This window comes from Salvia hispanica, chromosome 1, assembly GCF_029641045.1.
Source record: "Salvia hispanica isolate PSC_SH4W2 chromosome 1, Shi_PSC_v1, whole genome shotgun sequence".
Classification (NCBI taxonomy): domain Eukaryota; kingdom Viridiplantae; phylum Streptophyta; class Magnoliopsida; order Lamiales; family Lamiaceae; genus Salvia; species Salvia hispanica.
In genome coordinates, this window is record NC_142692.1 from 35,428,197 (window position 1) to 35,455,546 (window position 27,350).

The 27,350-nt window shown below is 36.5% G+C and overlaps 4 protein-coding genes and 1 pseudogene across 11 annotated transcripts; 3 read left to right on the forward strand and 2 right to left on the reverse strand.

Moving 5' to 3' along the window:
* The first annotated feature begins 1,149 nt into the window (after positions 1-1,149).
* On the forward strand, positions 1,150-3,952 carry LOC125222005 (3-hydroxy-3-methylglutaryl coenzyme A reductase 1-like). Its single transcript, XM_048124377.2, has 4 exons — positions 1,150-2,070; positions 2,449-2,630; positions 2,842-3,188; positions 3,285-3,952. The coding sequence occupies exons 1-4, from the start codon at positions 1,214-1,216 to the stop codon at positions 3,525-3,527; spliced, it is 1,629 nt and encodes a 542-aa protein (XP_047980334.2). The 5' UTR covers positions 1,150-1,213; the 3' UTR covers positions 3,528-3,952.
* Positions 3,953-6,273: 2,321 nt separating this feature from the next.
* On the forward strand, positions 6,274-10,860 carry LOC125223594 (subtilisin-like protease). 3 transcript variants are annotated; one of them, XM_048126802.2, is made up of 4 exons: positions 6,274-6,518; positions 6,592-6,666; positions 6,745-6,816; positions 10,579-10,860. In XM_048126802.2, exons 1-3 carry the CDS (start codon positions 6,354-6,356, stop codon positions 6,793-6,795), a joined length of 291 nt encoding a protein of 96 aa, XP_047982759.1. In that variant the 5' UTR covers positions 6,274-6,353; the 3' UTR covers positions 6,796-6,816; positions 10,579-10,860. The 3 variants fall into 3 exon arrangements, with proteins under 3 accessions (XP_047982759.1, XP_047982757.1, XP_047982756.1); XM_048126800.2 differs by lacking the exon at positions 10,579-10,860 and adding an exon at positions 8,179-8,433; XM_048126799.2 differs by lacking the exon at positions 10,579-10,860 and having other exon boundaries at positions 6,275-6,518; positions 6,745-6,993.
* Positions 10,861-14,493: 3,633 nt separating this feature from the next.
* On the forward strand, positions 14,494-18,882 carry LOC125221607 (AT-hook motif nuclear-localized protein 29 pseudogene; annotated as a pseudogene). Of its 3 annotated transcripts, none has more exons than XR_016134574.1 (3): positions 14,494-15,944; positions 17,152-17,207; positions 17,476-18,882. The product of XR_016134574.1 is annotated as an AT-hook motif nuclear-localized protein 29 pseudogene, transcript variant X1 (transcript). The 3 variants fall into 3 exon arrangements; XR_016134575.1 differs by having other exon boundaries at positions 18,112-18,882; XR_016134576.1 differs by lacking the exon at positions 17,152-17,207 and having other exon boundaries at positions 18,112-18,882.
* Positions 17,929-23,033, reverse strand: LOC125221606 (AT-rich interactive domain-containing protein 6-like). Of its 3 annotated transcripts, none has more exons than XR_016134573.1 (15): positions 22,898-22,998; positions 22,685-22,815; positions 21,386-22,389; positions 21,178-21,308; positions 21,038-21,077; positions 20,588-20,640; positions 20,105-20,150; positions 19,777-19,869; positions 19,402-19,524; positions 19,261-19,312; positions 19,065-19,137; positions 18,722-18,788; positions 18,579-18,646; positions 18,345-18,437; positions 17,929-18,232 (listed from the first exon to the last, which is right to left on the reverse strand). XR_016134573.1 is itself a non-coding variant. In XM_048123758.2 (15 exons), exons 3-15 carry the CDS (start codon positions 22,379-22,381, stop codon positions 18,131-18,133), a joined length of 1,920 nt encoding a protein of 639 aa, XP_047979715.1. In that variant the 5' UTR covers positions 22,382-22,389; positions 22,685-22,815; positions 22,970-23,033; the 3' UTR covers positions 17,929-18,130. The 3 variants fall into 3 exon arrangements, 2 of the variants coding, with proteins under 2 accessions (XP_047979715.1, XP_047979716.1); XM_048123758.2 differs by having other exon boundaries at positions 18,579-18,629; positions 22,970-23,033; XM_048123759.2 differs by having other exon boundaries at positions 18,579-18,629.
* Positions 23,034-23,920: 887 nt separating this feature from the next.
* Positions 23,921-26,227, reverse strand: CDKB2;2 (cyclin-dependent kinase B2;2). The gene is made up of 8 exons (XM_048121172.2): positions 25,940-26,227; positions 25,264-25,405; positions 25,105-25,166; positions 24,904-25,015; positions 24,725-24,818; positions 24,557-24,626; positions 24,333-24,471; positions 23,921-24,251 (listed from the first exon to the last, which is right to left on the reverse strand). Exons 1-8 carry the CDS (start codon positions 26,158-26,160, stop codon positions 24,159-24,161), a joined length of 933 nt encoding a protein of 310 aa, XP_047977129.1. The 5' UTR covers positions 26,161-26,227; the 3' UTR covers positions 23,921-24,158.
* Between the last annotated feature and the right edge of the window lie 1,123 nt (positions 26,228-27,350).

A 27,350-nucleotide genomic window follows, 5' to 3' on the forward strand; every position in this document is an offset into this window, starting at 1 on the left:
GTTTACTTAAATGATTGTAAAAAATGTGAGTATACTATTCACGAGTATCTAAAAAAAAAGAAAAGTTGTCCAGAAATCAACGCAGCAGTTGGTTCCGAATGGGCAGATATACAAGAATGATCAAAGATCAATTCTCAGTACTGTCGTGTAGTTACAACACCTCTATGGCACAAGTGTGAGATCTTTATTATTTACTAATTGAAAATAGCTTATTAATTTTTACTAATAACAAAAGCTTTATTTTGAATATTTTCCTATATATAGAGAGATTGAGACAGAGATAGGATTACTAGGTGGCTCAATAACATCATGCAACTATATTTAGTAGACACCACTTGCAATATCACGTGGAGTACTACTTTGTCGAAAAATTAAATTTATTTCTCTTAATCGTTATACATATAAACGTTTTCAATGAAACATTTCTAGCAACCTTTCTACATTTCTGCAAAAGTTAAACGTTTTCAATAATCTTTAATTCCACAAATCCAATTGAATGTGAAATTGACAAATTAATAAAATTGATTGGACAACAGTTGATAAATTAAGTATGCAATTTGTTTGATTAACAAAAATGATAATAGTATTTCATATTTTCTGAAAATGAAAACTGCCAAAGTTAATCCCACGCAACAAAAGCAGGCTACTAAAACTTCAAAAGTTTTTTTCTTTCTAAAATAGGTTTTAAAAAGTAGGTGTGACTGAAATATATGTAAGCATACCTATTCCCATTTAATTAGTTCTTGGCTTCTTGCAATATTTCCAATTTATGATTAATATTGGATAGTAGGAGTATTTGATAATCAAATCACATGCATCACGATCACGTCGGTCCATATTATATTAGTAATTAATTAGTTAAAGAGTGTATAAGTTTTAACATTAAATTAAAATATTTAATGAAAATGAGTTTTGAATTATTGCTCCAAATACTCGTAGCGAATTAATCTAGTCGACGTTTTTTTTAGAATGAATAGAAAATAATGTTGATATTATGTATTTATTTATTACAACTCATCCAGTTATTTTTTACGTTTAATTGAGAGAAACACCTTTATTAATGTCATTAATCAACAGTAGTTATGTAGTAAAGCAAAAAAAAGAGAAATTGAGTTAAAAAATTGAAAATTTGTTAATTCTTCACTATAAAGAAAGCAAGCCTCCGAAACCATCGCTGCTTCCCTCCCTTCTCTCTCCGCCGCCGCGCTACTCAATGGACATCCGCCGGAGGCCACCTAAGCCTTCCCAGCCTCCTCCTCCACTCCAATCGGCCTCCGCCGTCGATCACCACCCCTCATCCCCAAAAGCCTCCGATGCCCTACCATTGCCCCTCTACCTCACCAACGGAATCTTCTTCACGCTCTTCTTCTCCGTCGCCTACTTCCTCCTCCACCGCTGGGGCGATAAGATCCGCAATTCCACGCCGCTGCACATCCTCACCTTCTCCGAGATCGCCGCGATTTTATGCCTAATCGCCTCCTTCATCTACCTCCTCTGCTTCTTCGGAATCGACTTCGTGCAATCGTTCATCTCGAAGCCGGAGGAGCACCAGCAGTTCATCCTCCACGGGGATCGGACGCCGATTGCGCCGGGGGATGAGGAGATCGTAGACGGCGTCGTTTCCGGTGAAATCCCCTTGTATTCGCTTGAATCCAGGCTGGGGGACTGCCTTAGGGCGGCGAGGATACGGCGGGAGGCGGTGCAGAGGCTGGTGGGGAGGGGATTGGAAGGGCTGCCCGTGGAAGGATTCGATTACGACTCGATTCTAGGGCAATGCTGCGAGATGCCGGTGGGATACGTGCAGATTCCGGTGGGGATCGTGGGGCCGCTGCTGCTCAACGGCGGCGAATACTCGGTGCCGATGGCGACGACGGAGGGGTGCCTCGTTGCGAGCACGAACAGGGGATGCAAGGCGATCTACGCCTCCGGAGGCGCGACGTGCGTGCTGCTGCGGGACGCCATGACTAGAGCTCCGGTGGTGAGGTTCTCGTCGGCGAAGAGAGCGGCGGAGCTGAAGTTCTTCCTCGAAGATCCTCTCCATTTTGATGCGCTGTCGGTCGTTTTCAACAAGTAAGTGAGGATTTCATTTTTTTTTTTTTTTTTTTTTTTTGTCTTCATGTTGCTGAGATATGGTTGGAATGCAGATGATATGTGAGTTCTTGTGTTTTTCCTTATTAATTGGTTGAAATTGACTCAACTCAGGTATTGGAGCTATCAGCAATTTTGATGTGATTGGTGTTTGATGTTGCATCTTCTAAATTAGGGATTTTTTAATTTTGATGTGGACTGAAAAAGTGTTTCAAGATGAGGATTGGGGATTTTGAGAAACAGACTAATTGAACTCTTTATCTTTACATGGGTGAATTAGCCTGCAGGATAAATTTCTTGATATTTAGAGTTTTAAATATCAGGTTCTTATAATTAAAAGGTATCTTTATCTTTGGACAGGTCGAGTAGATTTGCGAGGCTCCAAAACATTCAATGTGCAATTGCTGGGAAGAATCTGTACATAAGATTCAGTTGCAGCACGGGTGATGCCATGGGAATGAACATGGTTTCGAAAGGGGTTCAAAATGTTTTGGACTTCCTCCAGAATGATTTCCCAGATATGGATGTCATTGGCATTTCTGGTGAGTGCTATCCAATGAGCACTAGCTTTGTTTCATTGTTCATCTATGGCTGCCTAAAACGAACTATTGTTGTCGCATTTCAGACTTTCAGTCTTTGCTTGTCAATTTGTTTCATTGTGTTGGCTGTATGCTTTTTCGTGGGGACCTTAATTTACATTCGTACTGCCCTTTCTGCGTTATATCTTAGTATAATTTACCTTGCTCTGTGCAGGAAATTACTGTTCCGACAAAAAACCATCAGCAGTCAACTGGATCGAAGGGCGTGGTAAATCAGTTGTATGTGAGGCTGTCATCACCGGTGATGTGGTGTCGAAGGTACTGAAAACAACTGTGCCCTCCCTTGTCGAGCTCAACATGCTCAAGAACCTCACCGGTTCTGCTGTTGCCGGCGCTCTTGGTGGCTTCAACGCACATGCTGCAAACATAGTCTCTGCAATATTCATCGCCACTGGGCAGGACCCGGCTCAAAACATTGAAAGTTCCCACTGCATTACGATGATGGAGGCTATTAATGGCGGCAAGGATCTTCATATTTCAGTGACAATGCCATCCATTGAGGTATACAAGATCTTACTATGCATCATATATTGCTAACCACGTATATCATAGTTTTGAGGGTTCTGAAAGCAACTGTGACCGTGTGGCGTGTTATAGGTTGGAACTGTCGGGGGAGGAACTCAACTAGCATCACAATCTGCTTGCCTAAACCTTCTTGGTGTAAAGGGCGCGAATAAAGAGTCTCCCGGATCAAATGCCCGGCTCCTGGCCACCATTGTCGCTGGCGCTGTCTTGGCAGGAGAGCTCTCACTAATGTCCGCCATTTCAGCAGGCCAGCTCGTCAAGAGCCACATGAAATACAACCGATCAAGCAGGGACATCGCGAAGATTGGGTCCTAAAACTGTTGGTGGTGTCGACATAGAGGGGTGGGTGGGAGTTTACAGTCATGACGGGCCAGGAGAGACTGGCCGGTCTCACGGGCATGCAACTTTATGGAATGGGACTCGACTTGCCTGACGGGGCCAGGCAAGTCTTGCGAATGATATGTGTTTGTATAGCTTAGTTTCCTTTCTCCTCGTTCCCGGCTCCCGCCCCCGTCTTCGTGTTTTTTCTCTGTGAATCGAAGCTTTGCTGTTGTTGGCAGTAATGGAGGCTTACATGTTTGTGGTGCAATCTTTCATCTTCTTCTTTTGTTTCTTCTTTGATGTCTAGTTTGTACAGGTTAACATCCCTCTCTCTCTCTAGAATCCAGATCATTGAATGTGGACATAAAGTTTGAAGTATGTTTTGCAATTATGTTGTGACTCATTGGACTTTTGATTAAGTGGTAGGGTCTCAATTGTGACATATCGTGTGATTGATGTATTTAAGATATTGGAATTTCATTCAAATCATGACTTCGGATGAAATAATTGAAGAATGAAAGCAAGAAAAGTGGTAAGTTCCACTTAGTTCGGTAGAGGATGTGACCTATTTATTTAAAATGGTTTAAGATGCATGTGAAGTTTAATAGTTTTAGTTAAAGAAAATTTGGCCCCACTACAAGTATGGAAGTTTAATTTATTCCACAAGGAAGACTCAGTACTAAGAATATTCTTGATTTTTCCGAGTTAGAATTGCAAGAATTGCAGATGATGTGTGTGTTTTTTTTTTTGCATTAAAGAACCCAAAAAGGCCAAAAAACCATTGAGCATATCTTGTTTGCAAGGAACAACTAGAAACCACTAGTCAATGGTACTACTGTTATCATAATCATGTATCGTGCCTACCAAAAGATTTGAATGAGTGCCTATTTGAGAGATTGGAGAAAAAACGCGTTATTTTAGTGTCTCAGGATGATATCCGAAAATGTCTTTTGTAGCACAAATGATAAAAAAATTGGACGACATTAACGGCGAATAAGTTTAAGATAATCCATGGAAAAGGGAACATAACGATTGTCTGTGTTATTTGTGTGCTTTCCGCTGATAGCCGAGTATGCTTGGGGTGACTTGATTATGTCTTTGTTGTTATAACCTTATTGTTTGATATCTCATTTGTAATGTTGTTTGATTTGATCGAATAACCATATACTACGTACATTAATCAAATTCATACAATCCATAGAGTTCTTGTTATGATATTGTGTTATGTTATTAATTCAATGAAAATTGACAATCGTGTAAAAATTTGGAGCAAATCAAGGTCTTACTCTATATTTGAAGCTAGGAGTTTTAGTCCATATTATTTTTATTTGGGACCTATAATATCAATAATTGAGTGGGCTGTAGAATTAGAAATTTCTAAGTATCTAACTTTGTACTCATGAATTTAGTGAAGTGACACAATTTCAAGTTGTCCCAAGTTTCAAGACTGTCACACATGTGAGACATTCTGGACTAAGGTCCACCAACATAAACATCATGTTGTTTTTGTTGTCTCAACACATAATTTCTTATTTCATTTTTTGCATGTGAATTGTTTGTGGTTGTGGGCCAATTAGATTTTGTGTGGTTGCACATTGATTATATCGAACTTGAGTCTTGGGCCATACAAATTTGGTTGTCTATTTGTAATTCATCAAAAGTAGTAATTCACATAAATTTGATAAGTAGGTAATAATTTAAAATATATTAAAGTGTTTTACCTTTTCTTATTTGATTGAATATTTAACTATTTAAGAAACAAAGTTATGGAAAATCGTAAGAAATTTTTTCATTGATGTTTTACCTTGGTAATAAAATAATGGAAAGGGGAAAAATTGGTTACTATGTTGGAGTTTAGACCATATTTCAAAAAAAAAATTCGAATGTGAAATCCATTGGTTGGGCGTTGAGACTTCCGACAAAGATTGAATTGAAGTTTGGGGGATCTTAGTAAAATAAAATAATACTAATATAACATAACATGGTGTTAGTGTGTGCAAAGTTATCATAGTGTTCGAATTATTAAATAGTAAAATTTTCTAACCCACTACTGATTTATTAAATAAAGATATTATGTAGTTCAGTCCATTCATATACTTGGTGAGGAAAATAATTAGACAACAAAAAAAGAGAAAAAGTAAAAAATTCTTATTCCAAAAAAGAAAATTTACGTGTCTCGATCCCAAATTTTGAAAGATCAGCGAATTGAGACTTGTATTATGAAATTTCTGTCTTGGGGATAGCTAAAAAATGCGTATATTCAATATGAATGATGTTTTGGAAAATCAGTCAAATATATTCACTGACTATGCAGTTTTGCAATATGCTATTGTTTCTAAAACCCACACCCAAATGGCCTCAAAATAAAATACACCCATAGCCATAAATAGAGATTATGATTGAAACTAATGTAAGGCTATAAAGAAGTTAGTATAAATTTATAATTAAATATAAAATTAATGTTCATGTAATAAGTGGGCATTTATGAGTAAAAAATTTAATTCATTAGATTGATGACAAAATTTGGGGCAAACAAATTCCTACATGGGTTCGTATATAAAAAACTGAGGCCCATTTAGTAATTATGCAGTCATAATTGTGACACGTCGCCTATATATTTTGGCGTCTTCGCTTTAACGACGTGGACCAATTATGTCACGCCACATCTGAGTCAACATGGTCCCAGAGATACACCTGTCACACTGGATTCCGCCTCCACTGCAAATCGCCACTGAACTGAATAGCAAGAAATCCCCAATTCCAAATCAGTGAGAGATTTTTGGAACCGAAAACAAAATTTGAAGGGAAAAAGCCTCGCAAATGTCGGGCGGTTGGAGGAGAGCAATCGGTAACGCGAGGTCCTTTGTTGGAAATTCTATGGGCGGCCTCAGAGGCGGCAGCAGTTTAGCGTCGTGGGCGGTCGCTGGAACCCTAGCTTATTTCCTCTGGGTTCGGCCGTCGCAGCAGCTCAAAAGAGAGCAAGAGGTAGAAACGCAATCGTATTTGTGTTTAATTTGTCCATTTCCCCCTAATTTTTCGATTTGTTTCGAATTTGCAGGAACGAGCTGCGTTGGCGGCGGCGTCAGATTCTTACCGGTATGTTGAGAAGAGGAAACCGATTCCAGATCCTCAGGTTAGTTTAGTACTGAATTTTGCATTTTTGGAGGAGCTTTTGATTTTGATTGAATTGGGAAAATTGATGAATTTGCAGGAAACCGGATTGATTTACGGGAACAAAAGTGGAGTGAAAAAATCTGAGTGAAGTTATTGGAAGATCGAGATGGTTAGTAAGTTTAATTAGCTTGAAAGCCTTGAATGATCTGAAATTTTTTGTGTTGTGATAGTTTCGTCTTTACTAATTTATACATGTGTGTATACTATGAAATAGCTGGAGTAGGTCTTTTTTGTGTATCCAGAGTCCGAATTTTTGAATAAATGATCAAAGAGTTTATGGCTTGAAGTTTTGTTGTTTGTACCATTTGAGATGTCTGCACTCTTCATTTTGTTGTAGAATTGTTCGAATCGGACTCGTTTATGGTCATTGTGATTGATAGTTGGTGATGAATACTCGAACGATTATTGGTTTTATTCGTTTAGATAGTTTTAGTGGAAGAAGAAGATGTTTAGAGTCTATATGGTCCAGATGTTCCCTCATATGAGTGAATACGCGATTATCAAGAATTGGGAATTCAGGGAAAAAACATGGAAGTTGGAACTGTGGTTTTATAATATGATGATGACTCCACAGAGCTTCCTAAGTAAAGATTGATATACTCTTTGAACGCGTAATTGCTAAAAAACTGACTTATTGATGTGTATGTCTTATTATCTGATGCAATAGTGATGGTGAAACAAAAAATCAAGAACTCGCGAGCATGCTATAAAAAAATTCAATTGCTTGACCAAAATTCTCAAGGGATATTTTAGCCATTTTTTTCTATGTTATAATGTTAATCATATAAACACGTTGACGATTCTTCTTTTTCAGAATCTTATTTGACCATCATTTATTCGATAGTGTTATCTTGAGTAGAGAATTGCTTGCTTTGATGTTTGCTAATAGTTATAGTTTTAAATATTGTTAATTCATTAAGCAGCTTGCAACTTTTCAGGATGATAATGATTCCACATATGCATAAAAGTTTGCCAGTAAATAAATTATCTGTATAATGTGTTCTTTTGCAAAGGCTTTGGATTGTGCAAAGTGGTAGTCGATTTTCTTATATACCAAAACTCATATTTTCTTGTAATTACATTGATTTCCACGCATGCTTCCCTAAAACATCATGATCCAAGTTGGCAGCAATTGCACCAATTTGAGTCTAAGGCTTGAAAATCTCTAGAACAAGAATTGAAGCTATTCTTCGCCAACATCTTAAGATTGGGATTCAGTTATAACTTTTGCCTCTAGATATTTAATATCAGAGTCAATAAATAACGAGATTGAGTCAACACTTTGTGAGATAAACATCCCCCTAAATGTTAACTAGGACAAGAATTTCTGGTTTGCAGTTTTAAAGATAATTTCCTCTGTGTGGCATGCTCTATGTTGTTTCGGACATTCTCACACCTGATTTTTCTTCCGATGCATCTCAATGACATTATCTCATTTAAGTTACTTGGTCTTCATCTTATCCCCATTTAGGCTACTAATGACTACGATTGCAGCCAAAAGCGATAGAAATAAACCGGTATGCACAAATTCAAAATCTGAAACCAAAGTTTAAATCACGGGATGTAACTAGAGTTCTGTAAGCAGTCTAAATCATGGAACGTTGAATGTCGATGGTCATGGTCTTTATATACATTTTGTAAAATTCCGTTTTGGTATTCTTGTGTATTTAACCCGTACAGGCTGAGAAAAAAATGCAGTTGGTGGAGAAAGTATCTCTTTGACTTATATCATGTTATGCTTTTCTTGTGCATCTTTTTTACAGTCTTCTTTTGTGTTTCCATGAAAACATTTTAGGTAAAATTTATTTTCAAATTTTGCTGCTGAGTTGTTGGACATGTTTGTTGAATGAAGAATTCATTTGCTTGAATTTGCAAAAACATAATTGTTTCAACCTGTTGACCAATTGAGATACATTGATTGTGTAATTTGACTATTTCTTGTCGACTTGATGAATATATGATGACTCTTGTGGATAGCCAATATGGTCACATTATCTCTTTATTTCAACCATTATATGCTCATTGTCTTATTTTTCATTTTAGTAGATATTACAGTAAGTGATACTATATTATAGGAATTGCAATAATGTTTTTATTAATTAGATTCTTGACTGCTTTATTTGAAAAGAAAAAGGGTTGCTTCCCATACTAGTTAGCATCACTAATTAAATAAAAGTATGCCACAACACATGACTATTTTTTTCTTCTTTTGGCCCCTTATGCAAAAGAGATGTATAGATAGTAATTTTCTATTATGCACTACTAAAAAGCTCTTAACAACTTTGAACTTTCTTTTGATTTCTTTAAGCAGGACAATAATTGGTGTTTAATTGTATATAGACCTTAATCAAACTTTTGCTTGGTGTGGCCCTCTCGATGTGTTAATTTGTTTTTGTGTGTTTAAATATAAAATAGGAGTAGTATCTTTTAAATAAATAGAAAAATAGGATTCTTTTTACCTATTATAAACCACTAGATGTAGCAACAAGTTTAGGCAGAACATGAAGGAATTGTCATGGTTCCATGTTCTTGTGTCGAGGTGATGAACATATATTGATCCCTGAAAGATTGAGTTGTTATTGTCATCAATTGAAAAACTATTAAAAGCATGATTAGATCATATGCATATGGTGGAAACAACTAGATTCTTTACTTATTTTTCACATGTAGGAGAATTGAGAAATATTGAAACTTTGATTTAATATTTTGCTTTCAAATGCTATGGAACTGACTAAAATTTAACCAAATTTCAATGACAATGATCTCTTTACAAAAAGAATTAATCAAATTACATTATATGTTTCATGCTAGATGATTAGTAAGGCTATAACCTAAATTAGTATATCAATCAAGATATATGTATGATAAATTAGTATGCATTATGTGATTATATACATGGAAATTGCACAGATTAAATTAGTAGTAGCTAGGTGGGTGCCCCTCATCATTGTTTCCACCTACTATATTTGACATTGGCAAGAAAGAAGATTGCAAGAAAATATTGTTTGTGCACTTATTAGTGTTCACATGCCCATGTTCACACACTAAATGAATAAAATGGGTTTGACTTCATATGATTCAATGCAATCAAGTCATCATGCTTTATAAGTATAAAATATAAATCATTTTCTTGTATAAACATATGGAGTAGGATTAGTCATCTCTCCCTTCCTCACACAATGTTTAGAGGAACAAATAAGATATGTTTGTGTACTAAGAATTTAGCACCAAAGTAGCAAATGTCATCTCAAAATGGGCATATAGATTTTTGGAGCCCAAGTGGTGATGTGTGGTAGGGCTAAAGATGTTAATTTGGAGGTATATGATTGCATCAATATTTGACTTCTTGTATGCCCATCCCCTATTTCAAGTTGCTAAATTATTTGGAAAATTCTTATTATACTATCATTTTCTATATGGTTTGCATTTATAAAACGCTAAAGTTTATCCACAATTCAGTCTCATTTTTCAGTCACATTATCTTACCCAACTCATTTATTTGAAAAAAGAGCGAAAAACATGGTACCATCGCATGTCTTCACAGTCCAGTCGTCCACCTGTCCACGTGCTTGTCGTGCTTTAAATATAGTGTTGAATAGGGCAAATTGTCAAACTAACCATGAGAAGTTTGGTTAAATTCTGGGCTTCTAGCTCAACTTATGATTCTAAAAATTAGAAAAATTATCAAGTTTGAAATTATTCATGAAAAAAACGATATAACTTGGTTGAATATATCATCAATATATAGTGTGGGCAGTAAACTTCTTTCGCATTGCTGCAAATAACCCCAAACTTCATTTTTTTTTACTTTTGACTGATTTTTAAAATTGTAGAACTATGTTATGTAATCAAACTTCATTATTTTTCTTAGAGCATCTCCAATGGGGGCGGATGTCCCTCGCCCTTCCCGACGGACTTCCCAGAAACACCTCCGGCCATGTCATAAGGACCTCCCACAACACTGCCACGTCATAAGGACTTCCCACTGCACAGTGGCGGAAATCCCAAGGACTTCTCGTGCGGATTTCCCGCAATAAAAAAAATTCACAAATTTACCAAATTAAACAATTTACGGAATTAAAATTTAGATATGAATACGGGAAAAATGCAACGATTTTATTTTTTTTTAAAAAGCATACATATGCGTTGAATCTATAGTTTGCCGCTAGCATGATATGTTTTTGTTTTAGGCCTTCATTTTCAACGATAATACATGCGTTAGAGTTTTTTAAAATTTCGTACATATAGAGTTTGCAACGAGTTGTATATTTAGAGCTTGCAACAAGCCGTATATATAGAGCTTGTAAAAAAATAAAAAAAAATTAAAAATCGCGTCGGACGTCCGTCGGCATGCCAATGGCGGACTTCCGCCCGCCGTCACGACTGACGTCCCGGGAATGCCGCGGATCTCCCGTGTCCGCTACGGACGTCCGCGTCCGTTCCCGCCGCGCCTTATGGCGGACGCCGGTCCGACGCCCGCTGGGATATCCACGGCAGGAGATGCTCTTACTACCTAACCAAATTTCGTAATTTGGGCCCACTTGCTATCATATCTATGTTTCCCTAATTTAATTACACGGCCACTCTTTCAACATCGTTGAATAATAAAATGTTTTTCCATAGTATTGTGGTCAATTGCTACAATTAATAGAGTATTCAATAACCATTTTAATTGCTCAATTTCAGTGTGATGTCCTCCGTTTTTCCCACATCAAGAAACAATCTTTTTTTCTCCCATCAAGAAATAGGGAAGATGCATGCATGTCGATTTTCCATGTCTCATTTAATTAATCATGATCAATTAGAAGAAAATTTAAATTAGCTGACGTGGAAGTGATGGTTTAGGAGTTAAAGTCAATTGTATAAATGTGAGCCAAATTGATTTATTGAAGCATCTAGATTGTGTTTAGCAATTATGCAACGCCACAACAATAATTCAAGTTTAGTTAATACACGATTTAATGTGATTTATTAGTTATTACACTTAAATTCAATCCATTTGATGAACCCCCACTTAGTGAGACTTATAATGTACAAACAAAAAGATCTATAGTTTCATCTCTACCATTATTCTTTCTTGCTCTATAAATTTTTTTATCGAGTATTATGTCTGAAAGAAAATTAATTAGTCTTCAATTCAACAGTGGTACAATTTTATTTTAGGCTCAAATGAAAACCTCATCACCTCCAAATATATATACACATTTACCATCGTACCAAAACTTCCGATAAACAATTCCTTGTGTTTATTCTTCAATATTCGTGATATTATTTATACTAATTTTTCCACAATTTTTTGGCCCTATTTCCTTATTTGACACCAAAAATTGCACATAAATTAGTACTCCATCTAATATTATTAGCTTATTTACGTCGTAATTAATTTAAAGAAAACGGTTGGATTTAAATAATATTTATCGCCACCTACAAATAATAGACCAGTTTTATCATTTTAGCTTTTCCACCAAAATCAAATCAATTTCTAAATATGAAAAATTTTAAATATCTAAATAGTATGGACTTCACACTCCATTAACACTGAGTATTTTTTTTCCCTCTCTTTTAATTAACCAATTGCAAAATAAAATTTATAGCATACACAACTAGATTTATTTTTTCGAGAGAGTAATAATTTTTTTAAGTGATCTTTCTAATCTAGTAATCTAGTATGAGAAGTACCATCTTATATGCCTACATATTAGTCAATACTTTAGACTATTCTACGGTCGATAATGTCAACTGAAATAATAATGCAAAAAATAGAATATCGATACCTATTTTTTTATTCTCTTTTTAAAATAATTCCTCATCTCTCAACTTCTCATATATTTATATAAATATAAATACACGTGTGTGACTTTATAATATAAAAAAATATAAAAATAAAAATTAGTGATATATTTGGATGGAGGGTACACCTGAAATGAGAATTTAATAAATTAGTGGGAAGAAATTAATTTGATAGTGGTTGGTTGGTGGTGTGGCGGTGGTCAATATTTGTGTGGGTGGGGACTGTTTGGGGACATTTTGTGGGGCATTTTCTGATTTTTTTGTTTCCAATTTGGGTGAAATTAATTATAAACACCTTATTTTGTCGTTCATATTTATAAATAATTATATGTGTGTGGATGTAATCTTTCATTTGCACTTTGGAATCAAGAAGTCACGGTTATTGTGATAAGTCGATTAAACTTTAAATTGTTTGGATGTATCTACATAAAGAGAATTAATGGCATTCATATTTAGTAAATATCTTTATTTGAAGTATATCTTATACACTTGGATTATAATGAAAAATATCTTACTAACTAAGTTCATATTTAAGTTAAATCAAATAAAATTGGACACATGATATTAGTAGTAGTATATATTCATATAACTCAACATTCAACACAAGATGAATATTATACGGAGTTTAGTTTTTAATTTGATGAATAATTATTGGAAAATTGACGAATTTTAGTTGTATCTTGCATCTTAAAATCAGCCTAATTAAAACCATGGATATTGGATTCATTTGCAATTATAATTTCATGACAATTTGTTTAGTGAAATTATATCTGAAGCTATGAAAATATATATGGACATTAAAGATAAATTATTTTCCATTTAATTATTGATTTTTTGCAATTAGATAAATTTGAATGGAAGAGTCTAGAAATTGGGGACAATTTGACACTTTTTTTATTTCTACCTTACATTATTTGAATGGATGGGTTGATTGATTGGCATTAAATGGTGCATGGGAAAATCCAAAAAATGGAAAGTGATAAGATTAATATTCAGAAATGGAATAGATTGAAATGGGGAAGTTCCAATAACCCGACACAGACACATTACACATGCTTCATACCCTTTGACTCTTTGACCCAACTACACCACCTACATTTTTATTTTTTAATCCCCATATGTTAAATCACTTTACTTTATTTAAATAGGTAATGGAATTGTGGGAAGGGAAATAATTTATTTAAATAGGTTCAAGACTAGCAAAGAGATTTTCTTATTCACAATGGTTGTATATTTATAATTAAATTAGTGTTATATGATTATAACTAGTTCAATTTTACTATTTTATTCACCATACTCTTAATTCTTAAATAAGAAATGGAAACCTTGATTCTTTAAACATGCATGACTGAATTCCATCGAAATTTACAATATGAGCTTTATAGTGGCGAGATAAAAAATGTACTTTATTTTCAAATTTCTGATTTCAAATTTCACTATCAACATGTTGTGAGTCTCGTGATATTATTTCTCTCCTATTTTTTTTCACTAATTTACAAGTAACGCCTTGTATCTCGTTATTCTCCTCATTGTCTTATAGATGTGCAACAACTATCTATTACTCTTCAATTACATATTTGCAAGATTCTAAGCTCGCTCTTTAGATATTCAAACTTTTTCCTCGACAAAAATATGATCACCATATACATGCCATTGTCACCCTTTCATTTTCAAATAAGAGAAAATTTTCATACAATTAACCATCCAAACCTCACTTGATCATAATCATCATTCATCAATGTAACATTATATAAAAAAATTATTGTCATTTTACTCCTTATATTACCCATCCACCAATGAACAATGAACAAAGAACATGAAATCACATCATTCATTTACTATTAATTTGTTGAATACTAAATTATAGAGAAATACACGTAGAAAGCAGTGAAGAAGTAAATTGTCTGCTTTACAATTCCCCCCATCTTTTACTGCACCGCCTCTCTAGAAATCAATGCAAAGCTACCAAATACTCATCTCATCTCCAAGCTCTCCACCTCTTCCACTTTTCTTTATACCTCACATTTAAATCCGTGCATATCTAATTAATTTTTAACATCACCACAATTCTCATTCTTCTCTCATTCTTCTCTATATAATATTACAACTTTTCTCCCTTTTTCTTTGTTTACTTCATTTATAACTATTTACACATCTCCACCGCCTCTCTCTCTAGATTCTCTCACTTCACCGCAAAGCATCTCAGAAACATTACTTCCCTCAGACTTCATCCTTCTTTGACGTAACTCACAAAAGGGTTTTATAATTTTCAATTTTTCTCACTCTTTCTTGGTCTTTTATGCAAGTTGTAGTCGTAAAAATTGAATCTTTACACAAGATCATTACAAGAGAGCGTTCAAACTTGCTGTTTTTGAGTGGTTGGAAATTCTTATTATAAAATACTTTTATTCAATTTATGGAGATGTAGATGTCCAATCACACTTCTTGGATTCTGGTCAATAGTAATATTTCATTTTCCTCTTTCTCTCTCTCTCAATCTATATCAAAAAATTCAATCTTTTTCTTGTCAGATATTAGTACAAACCATATTTACCAGAAAAAAATTCAATCTTTATAGAATTTAGAGAGAGAGAGAGATAGATGCAAGAATGGATGGATATGTTCATCAGCTCCTAACAAACCCTAATTCAGATATGGAAGACTCCCCAAATGAGAAGGAATTGGAGGCGGGGGCCACCACGAGCTCCGGCGGCGGCGGGCGGCGGCCGAGGGGGCGGCCGCCGGGGTCGAAGAACAAGCCGAAGCCGCCGATTGTGGTGACACGTGACAGCCCCAATGCGCTGCGCTCGCACGTGCTGGAGGTCGCCTCGGGAAACGACGTCGTCGAGAGCGTTTCTGTCTACGCGCGCCGCCGCGGCAGGGGCGTCTGCGTCCTCAGCGGCGGCGGCACGGTGGCGAATGTCACGCTCCGGCAGCCTGCGGCGGCGGGGGCGGTGGTGACCTTGCACGGGCGATTTGAGATTTTGTCCATTTCCGGCACGGTGCTGCCGCCGCCGGCGCCGCCGGGGGCGGGGGGTTTGTCGATTTTTCTGTCCGGCGGGCAGGGGCAGGTGGTCGGGGGGATCGTGGTGGCGCCGCTCGTGGCGTCGGGGCCGGTGGTGCTGATGGCGGCGTCGTTTGCGAATGCGGTGTTCGAGCGCCTGCCGCTGGAGGAGGAGGAGGAGGGCGCAGCGGCGGCGCCGAGCGCTTCTCAGTCGTCTGGTGTCACTGCCGGCGGCGGCGGTGGGGATGGGTCTTTTTTGAATTCCGGCGGGGGAGGGGGGAATGCGGCGCAGCAGCAACCGGGGAATTATCCGTTTTCGGCGGATCTTTTCGGGTGGGGCGGGGGAGGCGGTGGCGGTGGTTTTGATGGTTGATTTCATGTGGGGAAATGGGATGGAGAAGAGGTGTTTTTTGATGGAAAGGAAGAGGAGGATGAATGTGGAGGTGAGTGTAGGTTGGACTTTGTTTGGACATATTTTGGTGATGCTTCTGACTAATGTTTTGATTTACATCAGTTGCAAAAGGGCACATTTTGTTTACTAGGATTCTAATTTGGCTTTGGCAGTAGCATATTTGATGTACTCCTATCAGATATTACCAATACTCTACTTTGCATGTCTATTGAGTTTCCATTTCTTTTCTTGTCATATTTGTTTCTATGTGATTCAGTTTCTTGTGATTTATTGACATTGTTTTTTAGTAAGGAAACCCTTGATTTCAACTATTTGGATGTAGTACCATGATATGAGATAGAAGTTCTTCCATATATAGCTCTAGAGGTTCGCATATGGTGCGCGAAAATGGTCTAGTAATGTCGTTAGAGACGCGCTGAATTACATCAACCGGGTTGTTTTTAAGGATGCCGTATCCACATGGATTGAACTTGAACATGGCATGTTCCTTAATAGCTAGGCAATGCATTTTTGGAGATATTCTTTAGTTTAGATACTTGAATTGGATTTAGCTGGTTATATTGAATGAACCCTAGCTAAGGTTTCTTCCCGAACTTAGAATCCATGTCCTTACCATGTTTACTTAGATCTATCTATGTTGTCGATATCTTCGTACTTACATTTACTCGTCTTTTCATTGGATTGGACTAATAAGTAAAACTCGCTACGAGTTAGGTTTGGAGAAATATATTGTTAAAATGTTTCTTCTTTGTGAGTGAGATGTGTGTGATCTTCTTGCTTTGAAGGCTGGAGTTATAAAGGAAATGCATTCCTAGTTTTTTGATGCCCTACTTATGAAATAGCTCAATTTGCAAGTTAAGTAAAATTAGATATTGAATATTTTCCCCAATTTGGCTGGAGGAGAAGAAGAGAATCTCATTAATTTCCCCATAGGAAAACCTAAAAAGCTAAACACCCTTAGTTTTCCTTTAAGTGGAATAACTACTTAGAGACTGATTGATCTTCAAAGATGAAAAAGAAAAAAACACACATTCACACACACCTATGAGAGATGGGTGAGCTTTGTCTGTGTATAGATACCACACCCCAAGTAGCAAAGTTGCAATAAACAATTAGTAGTCATGAGCATCAATATTTGCAGGTTGTTGTTTGATTAATTCTTGAATTCTTGCCATCACTAATTTGTCTAAATCTTATCTAACACATCCCATTGTGTTGAATTTGCATTGTTTTTCAAGAATCTTGTGCAATTGCAAGAGTTGCATTAAAAGATGGGCAATGCCTTCTATTCCAAGTAACTTCTTTTCTTTCACTTCATTCATTCATCCATCCATCTTGCTATATTGGTAGATTCACGTCCTAACTTGAATTGCTTAATATTGTTGGATACAAAATGCATTACTTAGCCATCATCCTAACTTTTTCAAGAATTCTTGTCTTTGAAGTGAAGTTGGTTTTAGTTTGAAGCATGCAAAACATGAAAAATGGTAATGAGGGGATGGGGTTGGAGGCACACATTTCTATGCATGAAATTGAAATGGATGATGGGTTGGTTGATGCAGGTGAAGACAATAATGATATGGCCAATCCATATTTGTAAATATCTTTAGCTTGATCTTCAATTTTCATCACACGTCATCATCATCATCCTTATGAGAGTGGTCCTTCCCTCACTCGTTGACATCCTGACAAATTTCCTATCTATCTTGGTTTTTGTCCTTATGTCTTCAATGGTGTTTGGGCCATTTCAAATTTGGCCATTTGGGTATGGTTATGGCCCTAGGGATTATATTCGTTTAATATAAAGAGAAAAAGATAAAATTCCTCCATCCATCAAATGCAAGTTAAATGGAATGAGGATAAGTAATGTTTTCATTTTAGAAAATATGCAAAGTTTAACTGGGGTGTCGAAAAAGAAAAACGAGTCACTTTAAGCGACTGATGGAAATTTTTAAATTCGAGGTCGAAACTCTCACAAAATCCAAAAAAATGACTTGTTAATTGTGAAGCAAGAATTGGTACCATAAGGATTAGGAAAAGAATGAGAATCCTTCTTAAATCTTACACTGTAGAATTAATAAGTTAATGATGTTTCACACTACCAACTTTGAACTCAACTGTGAATAATCTAAACTGCAAACAAAATCATGCACATGTTATGGTCAAAAGCTACACATTCACAGACCCAACTTTTGCAGGCGATATCGGTAGGTTTGTTTAGTTATTTGACTCGAAAGGAACCCGGACGAAGAGGCGTCCGTGAAGGCTAACGACAGCTGACGTCTGAAGTGGGTTGATCCTGGCTGGTAGGTTGACCACCTGGATAACATTCAAATTCGTTCACAGGACCAGTGGATTCTCAGTTGTCGGAAGAACAGATGGTTTGGTTCATATGAACATCAAATGGAAGGGAAGGCGATGGAAAGATTACCTTCTTGAATGTTGTGATGCCCCAGGGGTTATCGGCTTGTTCGGGCTGACCTGTTATGACCAATCTTCCGGCAGGATCTGACTGGACGCGCACCTAAGCAGCCATTAAGCAAAGTTTGCACATCGGCTTTTTTACAGTTTCACATGCAGAAATGCAAGCAGATTGTGCGCAATACATATGAATTGTGAAGATAAAGAGTTAATATGTGTTATAACTAGTAAGGACTGTGCACACCTCTTCGCGAAGAAGCCCTGGGACCAGTGCATAAACTTCAAAACAATCCCTCTGCAGAGTAAAACTAACTGGTCAAATTTTATGCATGCAATTGCGTGAGTGAAGTGAAGAGGTGCGAAGGAGAAGCACGGAGACGAATATACCGCTTGCCGTATGTTGATCTTCACCCAATCTGCCGGAGGACCCACATCAACTACTGATGTCACAAGCCTACAAATCATATAGTATCATTGTAAAAAAAAGTGATGGATGTGCATTCAAAGACTACTGCTGGAAACGAAACAAAGATGAGCATTTCTGTTTTCATCTTTCATGTTGATTGCTAGTGCAGTTGTCAGTTGTTAACGAGATCATGATTCCACAATGAGTACATTTACAATCAAAGACCAAACAACCAGGAGTTAAGGACACTGGAATTTGTAAAGGCTCAATTCTGTCAGCAGATTAATAGAAAGGAATTACTAATATGAAATACTCAACACTTACTGCTTTGATGTTTCAGTACGAATAGCCTTGACCGGAAGCTCCCCCTCATTTGGTCTCTTTTGCTTGAGAGAAGCTAAATCCACAGGTCGAATTTAGAAATATAAAAGAAGAGGAAGGTGGTGATAGTGATACTGAGACATAGAGGTTTTATAAAATATGAACAAATGCATTAAAATTTGATTGGAAAAAAGTTTACCAATGCTTTTGGTGTTTTTCTCACGCTTCACCATACTGTTGATGTTCTTGTCCTATCAAATCATACGAGGAGACATTGAATTTACACTACTGCTACATTCAAACGTCACAAGATGGGCTTCAAAATGATAGTTTCACAAACCTTTATAACAGGCTCACCAACGTCTCCATAATCAGAAAGGCGCTGGACATGCCAACCTTGCATGGCACGAGCAGCAGCATCTCTTCTAGCCCTTCCTGGTCCTGATCCTTGATAGTCATTACTCTGCGCAATCATTAGAATGAATGAAAATGTATGACAAACACTGAGATTTATGCAAAAACCAGATCTACAAAATGAAATAGATGTAGACCATATGTACTGTGACAGCATAGATACTGTGGCACAAGAATAGCCATCCAGTGCGTATATATCAGCAGAAAGAAAGCAGCAGGGACTAGGAGCGATGGAGGGTAGGAGACAGAGAGGAGGTTGAAATTTTAATTAAAAAGAAGATCTACAATAATGCAAATTCACCTCAGTAATAACACCGGAAGCTTCAGGGAGCATTGCTACTGGGAGTTGAAGATCACCACTTAGTCTCTTATGCCTTTCATATTCTAAAAGAGACTGATACAACACATAAATGGAATCATTATTTAAATGGTAAAAAAAACTGATAAGACTTTAGTTACTGCTAATAACCCAGGAAACACCATGTTGTTAAAAGGGCAATCAGTAACAAGAATGTAAAGTTTCAGTCCAGAATTAGGTGCAAACGAAAAATATCACCACATCCTTCCATGATGACCAGAATTATGCCTGTTAGTTGTTACACAAGGCAAAGTTGGCTTCAAATTTATACCTTCTCATAGAAAATGCGGAATGTCCATGAAACTGTTGTACAAGTCCTGCCAATGAAAAGACAAGTTCCCTGAATCACCTCTCACAACTTAATAAATTATATATCTGAAAACTCAAATAGTTGCAAATTTTTGTACAGGCATTAGTAATTAACATGCAGATGGAATGTGAAGGTACTCATAAAATCTTTTAATTGGAAGCCAAATGAAAACACATTTTTTATAAATTACTTATTTTTACAAGTTCATTGATGAAAATTTAGTTGAAGATAAAACAAGCATCCGGTAACTGCTTGCTGTTAATATTCACTTATTCAGAGACACATAGTTTGAAGATATTTTCTCAAGTTTGATAATGCTTAATAACTCCACAAAAAAATTATCTGAAAGGTAAATGCGATAAAATATCCATAACAAAGGACGAGCAACATCAAATAATCAGATTTACGTCAAAAAAGGATAAAGAAGAGGCATGAAAATCTTACTTTGGTGGATGAAATGACTCTCCCACCTGTCGCCACAACTTGGATCCAGTTACCTATCAGAGATTCAAATTCAGAAAACCAACACCACAGCAAGCAATATCATTATCCAGAATATCCAACATAACTTTCAAAATCACCAACTCATGGGACATATCGAAGATAATTAAATTATCGAACATCAAATAATTCTTATAGTCATTAAAAGATTGTTTTGTGAGTAAATTTCTTGAGTTAGAAGTTGGGAGGGAGCAGGGTGTGATATAGGCAAAGAACAAATAGACATGGTTGTCGACTCAATTTAAAGTTAGCAAATAATCTAGAGAAACAGCTTTATGCCTAAAATTTTGGTTCCAAACATCATATTACAAGCCTTCAATGCCAAGAAATAATGAAACAAAAGACAGAAAAATAAAGGGGCATCACAATTCACAAATATTGTGAAATTCTTACCCTGTCGTAACCCCCCAATCTAATCACAGCTCTCCATAACCTACAGGTAAATAAGATAAAGAAATAAATTATCATCAATAAAGAAATAAATTTTGATCCAAGGGAAAAGTCATAGCTCCAAACGTGCAAATAGTACTCACTTTAGGCAATTTAATGGTTGGCCATAAAATTTAGGTGTTTTAAAGTCTGTTGCTCTCTCATGATAAAAACTTTCAAGTTCCCTTATGAATGCTGCTTGGTCCTCTGGCGTTCCATCGTCACACTCCGGCATCTGACAATGGAAAAAGATTATTAGAAGCATTTATTTTCTTTTTCAACATGGAAACATATTTTTGTGATTTTCATTACCAGTGTGGCTTGGCTACAAAAGGTCTTGTCTGCTTCTCTGCTATGGCTCCCCATATTCGTCGGCATATATCTGTCAATGGAACTAGGTGTAGCAACTTCATGCATATTCGGTATAGACGAATCATTCCCTTCGTGTCTAGTTACAGTTTCCACACTCTTGGTATTCTCATCAGTTACAGGGCCAGCAAGAACTACTTCATTACCATGTTGTTTTAGTTCATCATTAACTACTTTATCCTCATTTGCATTAGCTGCATATTCTTCCTCTTTGTCCCCACTCTGTGGAACCCCGACTGATGGAACACTTTGGTCTTGAGGAGCCTCGTTTGAAGATAATCCAGATTGAAATCCATTATTTCCACTAGACTCACCCCCACTATTCACATTTTCATCTGCCATTTCACTTTTTGCAACATTTTCCGCTGCTGTTTCTATTTGGGAAACATTTTTAACACAATCTTCAGTCTCCATACTCTCTATAGGCTTTTCCACTGCAACATTGCAACTGGAATTTCCCTCCACATTGTTCACAGGTATTTCACTTTCATCATCATTCCCGACTGGATCTTCCTCTTTCAACCCATCATTAGCATCACTTTCCTTAACCACTCCATTCTTGAGACAGGTTATATCATCCACTATACTTTCAGAAGCAGCTTGCACTTCCGCATCAGCACCAATGCTGATTCCCCCTTCATTTTTTCTTTCAGCATGAATTTTTTCACCTGTTTGTTCAACACCCTCAACCGACACTGGCTCATTAGTCTCATCTACACAGTTAGTTTGACTTTCCATTTCAGTCAAGCTACTCAGTTTATTCGAGCTGTCATCACCATTTCCGTTTTGATTTGCATCCTCTGCAACAGTAACTGCATATGGAGGCTCATCCTTTTTCAATTCAATCTCAAAGTCGCTCACTTTGTCATCATTTTCTTTGATGTCATTCTCTGAATCATGCTTTTCGGCGTCTTCCATTTCTACATCTTTGTTATCCATTATGCTATCTATTCCACAAATTAGATCATGATCATCATACAATTAACAGAGAAAACAGAATATGCACATAAATTACCGTCCAACACTATCCATCCCAACAATCGCAGCAGTTACAAACCCTAATTCCGAATTAATAAACAAATAAACCAACTTCCATGCATGAAGAGAGCCCCATAACAGAAATTACAGTGAGGAAACAGTCAAAACACCGCACTAACCAACATCCGATCATTTAAATTTCCAGATTCACATGCAGCCACAAATCCAACACACTCATGCACACAAACAAGCGAAATCACTCACCTAAAAAACCAGCTCGAGGCAACAAACCGCACCACAGCTCGCCCCTACCGCAATGACGATGCGATCGAATCCAATTCTGGATTCAATTCATTCTTCAGTCGGAGCAAAAATCATCACGAGTGTCCAAACATCTGCGCTTGCACAAATTCCATTCCAACACGTCGTTAAAATTAAATTGGGGAAGAAATAGAAAAGAGAGGAGTCTATGCTCACAGCGTAGCCAATCGTCGAAGAAATCGTCACGGCGTAGATAGATAGATAGAGAGAGAGAGAGAGAGAGAGCACCTTGAATCGCCGGAGAGAGAGAGAGAGAGAGAGCGGCAAAGAAAGTCCCCTGTTTCAGCGCTTGCCGATGTTAACAACACCTGCTTATAGATGTGCCGTATGCGCAATGTCGAATTTGCCCTTCTGTTTTTCCTGCTTTTGGGATTATTGAAATCGAGAATAATTATTATTACGATCTTTCGCAATAAATTGATGGGTGATTTCTTGAATTTAGCATATGCTTTTGTTTTATTTTATGTATGGTATGTCATATTAATGAGTATACTATAGAAATGGTTATACGAATTTAATGGTTTTGATCGTGATTTTATCTTCGTATCAATTGCTTCTATAATAGCATTAGTAGTCTCATCATTAGCGTTTTGAATTGTGTTTTTTTTACAATCACTAAATTTGTCGTGCATAATTTTATCTATAGTTTAGGTATGGAGTGCATAAATGGTTTAATATTGATTAGGTATATTAATTGAGCTATGGATTCATTCAATTTTGCCATTCATTTTCAATTGGTATATAAGTATATTAATTGATCTATTAACTTTAGAGGCAAAAAGGCAGTTACGGAAAGTGTAACCGATTTCTGTATCCCTTTCATTTATTAAAAAATACTATATTATGCGCAATTAATGAATTTTGTCATAACCTCCACAAATCTTAATTATAAAGTTAGAAACAAAATTTAAATACGATTAATTGCATGTACAATTAATCGGCAAAATGCTTGTATAGATGATCAATCTATTTTTATTTTTTATTTCAATCAATTTTTATTTAACGGAATTAATGGAGTAATTACTTTTTCTATTTATCTAATTAATCTTTGCATTTCACCTTAATTTTCATTGGCCTTTGATTCAGAACGAAACTAATGAAACTTGCAAGTGTAGAAATTGTTCTAATTAGGATCAACACATGCTCAAATATTTTAGTATAGATGTTGGAGGCTTGAAATTAAACAGTAGCAAATTAAGCAAATTTCATTGTTAATAGGAGATACTAATATTAGGTAGAGAGCACCCAAGGAAAAAGTCATAACTACAGCTATTACAGTAATGAAAACCAAAAGAGAGCATAGAGTTTGCTCTAATCAGTAAAATCAGCAAATGTCAATAAGCATTGGCCAAAACATATGCTCGAGGGAAGCAAGCAAGCAGATAAATCCCAGATATCGAAAACCGGGGCTGCGTTTTCAGGGAAGGGACTTGTCAAGGCCATCGAAATAGGGATGTTCCATAGCCTTCTTGGCTGAAATCCTCCTTGATGGTTCGTAGTGCAGCATTTCCTGCAACCACGAGAATATGGATCAGGATCAAGCGACATTGTTTGCTTCTCATGAAGCTCGATTGAGAAATCAAGAACTTACCCCTAAGAGATGGAGGCCGTTCTCATCCAGACCAGGAACAGCTGTTGAAAGTGGCTTGGCAGTCCACTGTGGGTACTCGTGCCAGTTTACGAGCTTGCTAACCCCAGGCCAAATTTCTTCGTTCGGAGTTCCCAGTAGTCTGCATTCATCAAATCAAAATGGATGAGAATTAAGGTAGGAAAATGAGGTGAGGTGTCAAGAGCTACTATGATTTGATGAATGACCTGAAAATGTGTAGAAGCTGCTGCAGCTCAGAGTCTCCAGGAAATAAAGCTTGATTTGTCACCAATTCAGCTGAGAGATTCAATATTCAATCAATCAAAACATCTAAGAGCTTACTCAAAATTTTCTGATAAACTAAGATTTGTGATTCCAACTTGAATAGTTCATACCAAATATGCATGCGACAGACCACATGTCCACAGCAGGGGAGTAATGGGTAGCCCCCAAAAGCACCTCGGGAGCTCTGTACCAGAGGGTCAATATCTGCAAATATTGCATTCGTTTTCACAATCTGCTCGGTTAATTACAGGAATAACGTTCGAGTTGGCTGAGAATTAAGAAAATATACCTCATGAGTGTACTTCTTAATTGGCACAGTGAAAGCTCTTGCTAGTCCAAGATCAGCTATTTTAAGCATCATTGTTTTACGATCCATCAAAAGATTGTGCGGCTTAAGATCCCTACACGGAAGCACAATAAACATGTTCAGTCATTAAGTGGAGGCTAACGGAAGGCGGTGATGTGTATTAGAAATAAGACCAATGTTTACCTGTGTAAAACACCAGAGCCATGGCAGAAGGCAACACCTTTGCAGAGCTGGTACATTAAACTCTGATAACACCAATGATAAAAAGGTGTTAAGATGAATCTAATCAATTGATAAGACTAGTAATGCAGAGAAATCAAACAAGTAGGAAGGGCGATGTACCTTCACAATTTCGCTAGGAATGTTATCCCCAGTTTGGCGGAAGCTACGGATGAATTTCTTGACGTCAGTGTCCATGTACTCAAACACCAAGTATAGGACAGTCTTGCCTTCCTTATTCTGGCCTTGTTTCACATCCATCAATCTGCAAAATGGATCAAATTCAGATGCTTGAAATTCAAGAGCACAATATTGATGATTAAGCTGCTCCTCAGCATGTATTAAAAGTCGTAGTAAAGTTGTTATCTAATTGCTAAGACTAATCAAACTCATTTTCACATATTCATATCCTGGTCATTTTGCAGCTAATCGCATTAAGAATTCAAAATATTGCTTCGTGTATCTAAAGGAACCCCTAATTTATGGAAAAATGAAGAAAACCTACACATAATAAGCTAATCGCTCTGAGTATTCACACTATTGCGAACAAAACCCCCAATTCATGGAAGAATGAAAAGCATCAGCTAAATTAACCACGAAAACCTAGTTATTGGAGATACCAAATCAAATCAGCACCATCACAAGATTGAAATCTAACCAGAATGAAAATTCACAATTAACACAAAATCGAGCTATGAAATGAAACATACGAATCACATCCAAAACAATTGATCGAAAAAAAAAATCAGTTGATCGAACAGGTAGTATGCAGAAACAGAGGCAAAAGTGAGAATCTTACTTGACCACATGGGGATCTCTAGACAGCATTCTGAGCAACGAAACCTCGCGAAGAGTAGTCGGGGGCACACCTTCTTCGTCTTCATGGAGGCGCGTTTTCTTCAACGCCACGATCTTTCCGGTGGCCTTCTCCCTCGCACGGTACACTTTCCCGTATGTTCCTTCTCCGACTTTCTCAAGCTTCTCGAATGCCTCCATTGCAGATTTCGGCTTCTCTTCCATTTCTGCGAGTGCGTGAGTGTGTGTGAGAAAATGCGATTCGAAATTGGGGATTTGAATTAGGTTTTTCTTCGGAGTGGAAGCAACGGATATTATTTATATACACAGGCATCCGCAAACATAACGGCAACAATTTTGAATTTCAAACCGTTTTAAAATTCAAATCAACAGATTCTTTGATTGGGGCAGCAGAATACCCAAACTAACCCCTGAGGAGCGTTTGTTGTATCCATTAAAAAATTAAAATGCAATAAAATAAACCAAATTTTGTAAAACAGGATTTATTAGGGGCATGGATGCGAAATACCACAAGCGTTGATAATACTAGTACTCCTATATAGGACTAGTATTTTCGCAAACTTTAAATTCAGGAGGAGATGAAGATGAAGTGAGCACAACATTACTTTCGGAGGATTGAAGATGAAAACGTGACGTGGAGAACATTGAGCCAATCTTTCTCATTTTTTTTTGTTTTTAACATTTAAAACGTCATGTTGATTCCATATTGTCGAAAATGAGTCAAATCAAACAGGATTGGGAAATTTACTGATACTATAGACCAAGTTTTGAAATTGCAAAAAATATCAGATTTCATCCAAAATCGATGATATTTTTAATATAATACCTTTATTATAACAGAAATACTAACTCATAGTAGTACCTTAATCTATGCATATTGCCACATAGGGGGATATCGGGTAATTGGATATCCGATATCCGTTTTTTTGGATTTTGGGATCGGGTTTGGGTATAGGATTTTTGAATTAGCGGGTATTGGATAACCCGATACCCGATCAGGTATACCCAAATTACCCGAATTACCCGATTGTTTTTTAAATATTTAAATTTAATAAATTATGTATTAATTCTATTATTTAAAAAATTAAATAATTAAATCTAGTCCCAAAATCTTTCACTCTTAAGTCACATTTAGGGTTAGTATATGAATTGTGATGTTTTATTATTGATGAATGATGGATGCTATAACTTATAAATTTTTTATTTCTAAAAATTTGTAGTAGTTTTTTTCTCTTAATCGAACTAATTCAAGTTTGTATCAAATTCGAACTATTACAAGTTTGTATTTCTAATGTTTGTAGTTAATTTTGCTAAAAAAACAAAAACAAAATTAAAATAAAAATCCAAAATTGGGATTAGATACCCGAATCGAAAATAATATTGGATATTAGATT

Coding starts and splice junctions, on each gene's coding strand:
- LOC125222005 (XM_048124377.2), top strand. CDS start 1,214: ATGGACATCCGCCGGAGGCCACCTAAGCCTTCCCAGCCTCCTCCTCCA. Junction 2,631..2,841: donor GGATGTCATTGGCATTTCTG/GTGAGTGCTATC, acceptor TGCTCTGTGCAG/GAAATTACTGTTCCGACAAA. Junction 3,189..3,284: donor TGACAATGCCATCCATTGAG/GTATACAAGATC, acceptor GGCGTGTTATAG/GTTGGAACTGTCGGGGGAGG.
- LOC125223594 (XM_048126802.2), top strand. CDS start 6,354: ATGTCGGGCGGTTGGAGGAGAGCAATCGGTAACGCGAGGTCCTTTGTT. Junction 6,519..6,591: donor AGCTCAAAAGAGAGCAAGAG/GTAGAAACGCAA, acceptor TCGAATTTGCAG/GAACGAGCTGCGTTGGCGGC. Junction 6,667..6,744: donor AACCGATTCCAGATCCTCAG/GTTAGTTTAGTA, acceptor ATGAATTTGCAG/GAAACCGGATTGATTTACGG.
- LOC125221606 (XM_048123758.2), bottom strand. CDS start 22,381: ATGGATAACAAAGATGTAGAAATGGAAGACGCCGAAAAGCATGATTCA. Junction 19,525..19,776: donor CTTCCGGTGTTATTACTGAG/GTGAATTTGCAT, acceptor ATGATTGCGCAG/AGTAATGACTATCAAGGATC. Junction 18,630..18,721: donor AGATCAACATACGGCAAGCG/GTATATTCGTCT, acceptor TTTACTCTGCAG/AGGGATTGTTTTGAAGTTTA.